At 48.4% G+C, this 8,980-nt stretch overlaps 1 protein-coding gene across 1 annotated transcript; it reads left to right on the top strand.

The window, feature by feature from the left end:
• Window positions 1-412: 412 nt before the first annotated feature.
• LOC119396289 (protein HEXIM1) lies at window positions 413-1,968 on the top strand. The gene has a single exon (XM_037663437.2). It carries the CDS (start codon window positions 612-614, stop codon window positions 1,635-1,637), a length of 1,026 nt encoding a protein of 341 aa, XP_037519365.1. The 5' UTR covers window positions 413-611; the 3' UTR covers window positions 1,638-1,968.
• The last annotated feature ends 7,012 nt before the right edge of the window (window positions 1,969-8,980 follow it).

Here is an 8,980-nt window from a genome sequence, read left to right as displayed (position 1 = left end):
CCTTTATTATACCGCCCTCTCAAGCGCCGAATATATCCAGCGGGCCGCCATTGGTCGAGCGAACAGCCGTAGCCGTGACGTAACGAACGTTATATATACGACGTCACCGCGGCGGAGAGGGTCAGTTGAGCGATTCGTTCTGGCTTGGTTATGTCGCAGCAGCGATCGGCTACACGTTGTTCGTTTCTCGTGAATTTTCTGTCAACGGACTGCTTCAAAGACAATTCACGGTGGCAGGAAGGCTGATCATCGGCCGGGGCAAGTGCTGCGTGCTTTTGGGATCGATCCAACAACTGGCTTTGAAAAGGCATCGCCGAACGTGGGGCCGCGTCTGCGAGTTTGTGGTCTGCTGAAGCCTCGAAAGGAGACACACGGGGATTGTGATCGGCCCGGCCTTCCACTCTTCGAGTCACATCAAGGTGATACGCCTTTCTCTCTCGCGTTGCCTTTGCAGGTTTAGTCGCGTGACTTTTATCGGGATTCGCGTGCCCGCTGCTAAAAAGCGGCTGGCCCTACCTGAATACCGTGTTGTGTGCGCACGTTGTAGTGACCCGTAACTAGCGCTTTTGTGAGATCCATCTTGGGATTAAAAAATACATAGTTAGCGCCGAATGATCGCTAGTGTTCCGAGCGTTGCACCGTCCCTGCCTCTGAACGGAACGGCAGATCGGCCCATGACTTTAACCGACGAAGATATGACGGTCGCTACTACTACCGAGCCCGCCGGAACTGAGATGCTCGTCTTTGACGCCGCGGGCAAGCACCATCGCAGGAGACGTCGCGGAAAGAAGCGCCGTCAAGGCCGGGACGACCCGGACGCCGCGCTGTCATCGTCGGATGCCTCTAGTCCCGTCAAGCGCAGTCCAACCAAGCAACGCAAGAAGCAGGTCATGATTCGTCCCCGCGAAGTGCCCAAGGCTCCGGCAAATTTCACGCAGTTCATCATAGACGATCACGAGAACTGTGCACTCTACCAAAGCTTCGAGGCCTACCCCAATAACAACGGCGTTGCCGAGAACGGTGGCTGTGCGATCGCAGCAGACGATGCTCGCGTAGCAGACGACGCTCGGGCGTCGTCTGGTGATGACCACTACCATCACCACTACGGCACTCACGTTGACGACTCCGGCGAAGAAGGGCAGCCGCAGTCGGGCTTTCCGACCGGCGAAGACTACGAGTACCTCGACTACGGCAACATGATGCAGTTTTACGAGAAGGACTTCGAGGTTGTGTACAGGAGCGCGAGGTTCGAGGAACTGATGCGGCTGACGCGAGCAGAAGTGATCGACAGGTACACGACGCTAGAGTGCCGCGCCGCCGAACTGTACGACGAACTGCACAAGTTGGACCCGCAGAACTGCCTCGAGGAGCTTCAGCGGCAGCTCCTGCGGTTGCAGGACGAGAACCAGGCGCTGCTGAAGCTTAACGTAACGCTACGCTCGGCGGCGACTTCCAGTTTGACCACCACGACGTCATCATCGTCGTCTGGCCACGACGACGAAGATGCAGACGACAGCGACCAGTGCGACGCTCATCGGGACGAGAGCTGTGGCAATGAGGACGATTCTGAAGACAGTGGTCACGAGGACAGCTTTGAGGACGCTCAAGGTGCTGAAGAGGATTGTTGCCGACCCTAGTTGGCGTTTTTTTGAGGGTCCGCGAACGTCCGCTGTAGATAACAGCTTTGCCCCCTCCACAAGACGGGGAGAGCCCCTTTTTTTTGTATATTATTTAAGCATTTTTTTTTTCTGTTTTGACTGCTGCTGTTCTTTTTTGGCAGTCGGCGGTAAGCGTTAACCGCTATCCCGGTCTAGTCTCTGTACATACGTTTTTTTTTTTTCTTCGGCAGCTCGTCGGAGATGCTGCATCGCTCATTAAAGAGAGAAAACAATGAAGCGAGAAAAAAAAATGCGGTGAAAAAAAAAGAGAGAAAAAAAAAACGTGGACCAAATCGCCACCAAAACAGCACTTTGACCTTGTCTGATTTTGTTTCCGAAAATTATTTCTTCGAGACGGTGCGAATTTATGCCCGTTTCTGAAGCTCTTTACACTCAGTATACTCAACCGTTCATAACTTATCTCAGCACTGTGTTACCCCATACAATAAGGAATCACTATGGGAGCCTTCTTAGTCGACATAAAAGGAGTTCTCCATAGGTGAGTTTGGACGTAACGAAGTCGAAGGCTCCCCTTCGGTGACCTTTAAACATTTCACCTTCCCGAAACAATGCATATAAGGCAGCAGCCTCACCTTTGCAGCCTGCTTTGGGTAAGACTGCTGTGCTAGTTTTAACTAAAACAATGCAGCAGAAGCTCTTAGTAGGGTTGACTACACGGAGCAAAAGAGCTCCAGCCTGGCACAAGCAAATCTAACGCAGGAGTCAAAACAACGTTAGCTGATGTTCTAGGCGTAAAATGAGATTGCTCCGCAAGTAAGAGGTGGAAGACAGAGTAATCTCGTACAGTCCTTTTTAAAGACTCGCTACGAAAAGCAGCAAACACGTGACGAATGATAAAGCGATTTAGCGTGTCGTCTACTGGGGGGATTGCTTGCTTACGTACCCTGACTTGTGTTAACATGCCCCAAGGGCTGAACAATGCCTTCATAACTCTAGCATGCACTGCACGGCCGCCGCCACACTTAACCGGGACATCAGTTTTTATTCTCAATGAGAGTGGTTATGTGGGCTTTTTTGTGCGTAAGTTATATCTAAATTAATGAATGGCATACACACAATGACATTGCCATTGCAGTGTAACATACTTAGCTCCGAGATGATAGAGCCTTGTACATCTCAGGATGGCCGGACGTAACTTCTTTCTGGCTGGATGTTTGGCTCGTGAAAAGGGGGACACGGGTATGACGTCTGTCTCTCCTCTGTTCGCCCGTTTCACGACTTCGATCTCTAATCGGAAACTATGTGCGAACGGCGAGAATGCGTGGGTTCTGGCTCCTCGGTGTATCGTGCGGTGCCCGTTCGGATTAAGTGTGGCAGCGGCAGTAGCAGAAGAGAGAAATAGCGAAACATACACAAAGTAGCCAGGGCAGCACTGACGCCCTTTGCCCACTGTCTTTGCTGCTGCCAGGTGCGGGGAGAGAGTGGCGTTCGAGCCGTGGGGGCCTCTACTTCTCGGTGGTGCTGGAGACGGACCCCCAGCTTCCCTTCCTCCTCCCCCAGGGGCAGCCTGCAGAGCCTCTACACTCGGCCGTGGGGGGCCGCAGGCAGCAGTTCGTACTACAACCACCACCACGCGATGGTCGCATTCCGTCTTCTCGCATAGCCTGCCACCCAAAAAAGAAAGGGAACGGGTTGTACTCGCATCGGGGCAACTGGCCGACGAGGAGGAGCAGCCTCGGTGGGCATTTGCTGGGGGGAAAGGGTGTCAGTTTGAAGAACCTCGTCAGGCTAAAGGCGTAGCTTAAAATTTCTTTCAAGGGGGCCGGGGGGGGGGGGGGTGTACGACACCCCTTTATGTGCAAGGATGTTTGAAATTTCCCAGGCCGCGTTGCCGTAGGATTACATGGGATAGCGGCGTGGGAACTTTTGAGCACTCCTGTACGTGGATGTGATTGTATGTGAGCGTATATACCAGGCCTGTAGCCAGGGTAAGGGGGGGGGGCTATGTCGCCCCCCCCCCCCGAAATTTTGGTGAAGTAGGTGGTATTACCCAAAATAAATAATAAAAATAGGTGTTTTTCTCGAAAAGTCAAGGTTTTCAGCAAGAGCCCCCCCCCCCCCCCCCCCCCCCGAAAGAAATTCCTGGCTACGGCCTGGTATATACACAAATACAACATTTAAAAATTTCGAGGCGTTTGAATTCCCGAAACCACCCCCTTGGCTACGCCACTGCCTCAGAGAGAGAAGCCCACTGATAGTAGCTTTTGTAAAGATAAAGCTTCATATGTGGCTTGCTCCGCCGGAAAATCGGCCTGTCGCAGGAAATGTGGGACCCGTCCAGGGGAGAGTGCGGTTTTGAGCCAACTTGGGCTTTTCTTTTTAATAGAAGTGTGCAGAAGTACACAAGGACAAAAAAAAAAAAAACTACTAGCCAGTCGACCGCAAACTCGCGCAGCAGTTGTATAGCTCATGAATCATAAGCATGTTATATGTGCACACTACAGCAAAACGCTGTACTCTACTAACCAAGACACACGACAATAGCAGCGTAGTTAGCAGGGGTGTAGCCAAGGGGGGGGGGGTTTCAATTCCCTCCCCCTCCGGCTCAAATTTTCAATTTTGTTTGCGTACACGCACACATACGCACGCACGAACATACATAAAGTATGGCAGAACCCCCCCCCCCCCCCGAAAAAAAATTTCTGGCAACGCCCCTGGTAGTTAGGGGTGAAATCCTAAACAAGAAATAGGCTCGCTGTAAAATCTGGACATGGAAAGTTAACAAACGAAGTTGGACAAATTAATAATTTATTAATGCAAGTAAAGTCTCGGGTCTACAGAAGCTACATTGAGCTTTGGTGGATCCTCGCAGGGTATGGCTTTCAAGCCAAACGTTTTCGACAGATGCAGTACTATGCATTGACTAGTTGCCTTATCGAAACGTTGTGTTGCGAGAATACAACTTTAATACGCGGCCGTTGCTCTTCTTTTTACTTTTTTTTTAATTCTTTGCCGAGTTATACGTCTACAACGCACGTCAGACTGATTCCACGCTATGCGCGTTTTGGGAGGCGTCTCAATGGCACGACAGAGAAAAGAAAGAAAAAAAAAATGATATCTCCTCCCGAGCACTCCGTAGAGAATCTCAAACGTGCGGCCCGGGTGTTTATCAAGAGCTGGAATAAACCGAAGCGTCTTCTGTTGTAGCCTTCCATTACGCTCTAACCACTTTTTAGAGATGCGTGCTTCAAAATTTGCGTTTGATGATGCTGGCTCAAAGGACATTAAGAACACGCAAAGGATTTTATGGGCAACGATTGATGCTGCGGCGGGTATCATACCGCGTTATACCGTATTTACTCGAACCTAAGCCGATGTTTTTTTTTTTTTTCGAAAAAACGATGTGCGAAAGGGGGGGGGGGTGCTTAGATTCGAGTACAATGATTAAGTTTGTTTTTTTTTTGTTTTTTTCTGGCCTTGCGAATTTCGGGGGTAGGCTTAGAATCGGGGCCGGCCTAGATTCGAGTAAATACGGTATATGCCGACTAAACCTGAAGAGAAACTGTCGCGCAAGCGCGGAGACCCTTCGAGGTAGCGTATGCTAGCATTGCTTCGTCATTACAGTTCCTGCGCACTCACGAACTACCGCATTTTCCCACCTCATACCTATATACAGCTGTAAAAAGATCGCTTGGTAATGTAAACTCACGTAACGCTGTGTCGAGAGGTGAGGGACCTGGTGTAACTTCAAATAAGGTCATTCCGTTCGTGCCGGAAGTGACTTAGTGCGGTCACCGCCTGTTCACGGCTGGGTGGATGGTGTGTGTGGATATATATATATATATATATGTGTGTGTGTGTGTGAAAGAAAACTAGTCACAGTGAAAAACATAACAACATTTATTCTGAGCTTTCGGCCGGGGACTGGCCTTTATCAAAGATTTGATAAATCAATTTGATATCAATTTGATAAAGGCCGGTCCCCGGCCGAAAGCTCAGAATAAATGTTATGTTTTTCACTGTGACTAGTTTTATTTCATTAATTAAACCAATAGCCAGGAATATTCTTTCGAAACCCTATCTATCTATCTATCTATATCTATATATATATATATATATATATATCTATATATATATATATATATCACACACACACATATATATATGTGTGTGTGTGTGTGTGTGTGTGTGTGTGTGTGTGTGTGTGTGTGTGTGTGTGTGTGTGTGTGTGTGTGTGTGTGTGTGTGTGTGTGTTGACGTTGCCGGCGAGCCTGCAGGGCTTCCGTCGTGTAAAACTTGCTCGGTGACGTAGGAGCTGCGGTCGACCCTGGTAACAGTCACATAACCAGCTTCAAACGAAAGTATTTATCCCATCCGCTAGTGTATCTCTATATGTATGTATAACCTTGAAAGGTTTTCACTATCTCGCGTGTTGCACTGAGATTATAGTTTTTTGCGGCTGTGGGAAATAGTTTACCATCCCCACCAGACTTGCAGATTCCAGATACTGTGACGCCGCTCACTGCGTTTCTTGTACGCGAGTAGCGACTGCTTCACTTAATAAAGCTTAATATGGCTGCCTATATAAACGGCTAGAACATAGAATGGCGAGTCGTGACAAACACCCCAACGTTGCTCCTTTTCACGTGTACACGCAGTGGCGCGTGACTGCACGCGCGAACGAAATCGACGGTGGTTCGATGAAAAAGCTGCCAGGCTCGCGTATTTAGTGGCAAGGCTTTCGTTATTAAGTATAGATCCTCGGCGAAGGCCACCCCCGTCGTGACCTGCGTCGAACGTAAGCGGCACGCGGGTGCAAGCAACATGGATTCAATGTATAGACTTTTCTACGGATGGGTTTCAGTGGCGCCATGTTGGGCTGTATCCTTGCTGTTTTGTAACTCGAACTATTTACTATTCGAACGGTAGACGCATACTCATGAAAACGGTTGGGTTGGTGCATTCGACGCTTCATGACCTTATTAATTCGCGTCCTGATATATATAAAAATTAAGAAAATATTCGTCCAACGCCCAAGGTGGCGGCGCCTATGCATCTTATGTAAGATCGTCTATAGTATGTGCACGTTCCCCTTATAACACTCCTCGGAGGTTATAAGCTACCTGACGCGTGCTTTTATATACTGATATATTCATCGAGTACCCGCTTCGCCACAAGGCATTACAGCGGGGAGGGTACAGTTCATTTAAACGAGCACGCACACAGTGCATCAATAAAGCGTGGAAGAAATCGTCATTTGAACGATTTAGACAGTGGCAACCTGTGGCCGAGTACTCCAATCTCGTATAGTACGAACAAAGAAAGACAGAATCGCGGAAAGCGTTTTAATTGGTCATCTCATCTTCGAGAGACATAGGATGGGTGGCTGAAAATACCCCCCCCCCCCCTCGTTTTAGAGTAACAAATGTTACGAAGAGATTTTCATCTGAGACTTCGACGACGGTGTTCAAAAAGGTGCCAATTTAGTGCTTTTTTTTTTTGCTTTCTGGCATACTAGCCATTCTGTCATAATTGCAAAGGGCAAACCGAACTGCTCTTTTCTTCACTTTTTTTTTTTTTTCAAGTTTATCTACAAGCGCACTCATTCTGTTGTATCAGCTGTGCAGCAATCCGTAAGCCGTTGTTGTGGTCAGCGTACCTGTACACCGTATGTGCTGTGTGAGCTGTGGTCAGGCGTGTTTGTGGACATAACGATACGTTGCAGCCGTACTCGGTGCAGGAGCTCTCGGACGAAAAGAGAGAGAGAGAAAAACGCCGGTGATAATGACAGTTTGACGAAGCCCGCGGAATTCCATACAGATGACTGTCACCTGCAGCTGGTATACTCATGTGTTTATACAGGCAAAACAAACAACAGCCATTGCGACTTAACGCGCCTAGATAGCAACGTCGTGAAAACATTTGTCGAAAGCAATATGCCGCAGGCATGTAACAGTGACAGATAATATGGCAAGCTTAGTTCCCGTTTTTTTTTTTTTTTTTTTTTTTTTCCTTGTTGTACCTCCCTTTCGAATAGGACGCGGTCAATACTGATTGTAACAATTTATACACACTCAGAAAGAAAGTCAGTAACAGAATCGAAGCGCTCCCACCTGATAAAATGAATAAATAATGAATCTATGTGGCGGTCTTGTGAGGTGATCGCGTGTAGGTCTCTGACGTGTGTATCGGTAAACTATCAAGGACGTACGGATGTTTTTTCTTTCTTTTTTTTTTTTTACAGCAATGCTGTATATGCTAGCCGAAACCAAAATTTCGTCCGTCCCATGTACGCAAAAAATGCTTACCGCGTATGTGCCGTAGGAACTGGGCAAATCCCATTACTCACTACTGGTCCACTGAAAATGAAGAAGGGAACGCACGGACGGCAAACACAAATTAAGATTTCTCGACAGTCGTAACCAACAATTGAGGAAGACTTTAGTGAACCGTCGGGATTAACCAAGTGATAAACACAGGAGCCGCACGTTTCAGCTCAACCGCCTGTACGAGTGCTTGGGCTGTGTTCTTTTTTGTTGATGTTGTTCTTTTGGTCTCGGTAATCACGTCACCATCACGCAGCGTGTATTTTAACGAACACCCTAATGAAGCTAACTGCCGCGTCGGCGCCAGTGATATTCGAAAAGAAAAAAAAAACGAAATTATAACGTTCCAAGTCCTTGGTGCTAAGACGAAAAGGACAGGGAAAGAAGAAACGAACGCGACGCAGCCTGTATAATTTATGGCGGAAACTCGAGTCAGTGCTCGCGTCGCTCGTTTTTCCTCTTTTGCGAATTACATCGCAGACCCGACGTGTTAGCAGTGCCGCGTGCATTACCGTTCGACCAGAGTCATTAAAAAGCGCTATCAAAGGACTTCGGCACTAAGCGATCGCACTTAATTAGCGCGAACCATCTGTTAGTGAGTCAGTCCCCGGATTTTCATCAGCAGGGTAAATTGACTTGCGGACCAGTGTGTATAACGTGTGAGTCGCTGTAGTCTCGAAAAACTAGCACGTATGAAAACAAAGGCGTTGAGACGTGGGATTGTCATGTCTTGAATGCTAAATTCAGTGAAAGCGTGAGCTCACGGTACAAAGAAACAGCGCCGTCACTCCGCTATTTTGTTCACCGCGGTGGTTTAGTGGTTACGGTGATCGGCTGCAGACCCGAAGGTCGCGGGTTCGATTCTAGCAGCGGCGACCGCATTTCGATGGAGGCGACATGCTAGAGGCCCGAGTGTTGCGCGATGTTAGTGCACGTTAAACAGCACCAGATGGTCGAAATTTCCGGCGCCCTCCACTACGGCGTGCCTCGTAATCATATGGTCGTCTTGGCACGTAAAACCCCTGGTATTATTAT

Source organism: Rhipicephalus sanguineus, chromosome 6 (assembly GCF_013339695.2).
Source record: "Rhipicephalus sanguineus isolate Rsan-2018 chromosome 6, BIME_Rsan_1.4, whole genome shotgun sequence".
Classification (NCBI taxonomy): domain Eukaryota; kingdom Metazoa; phylum Arthropoda; class Arachnida; order Ixodida; family Ixodidae; genus Rhipicephalus; species Rhipicephalus sanguineus.
Note: the sequence above shows the minus strand (reverse complement) of the source record. Positions and strands in the feature narration are given on the sequence as shown.

Bases quoted from the DNA above. Each gene is read 5' to 3' on its own strand.
- LOC119396289 (XM_037663437.2), top strand. From the start codon at position 612: ATGATCGCTAGTGTTCCGAGCGTTGCACCGTCCCTGCCTCTGAACGGA.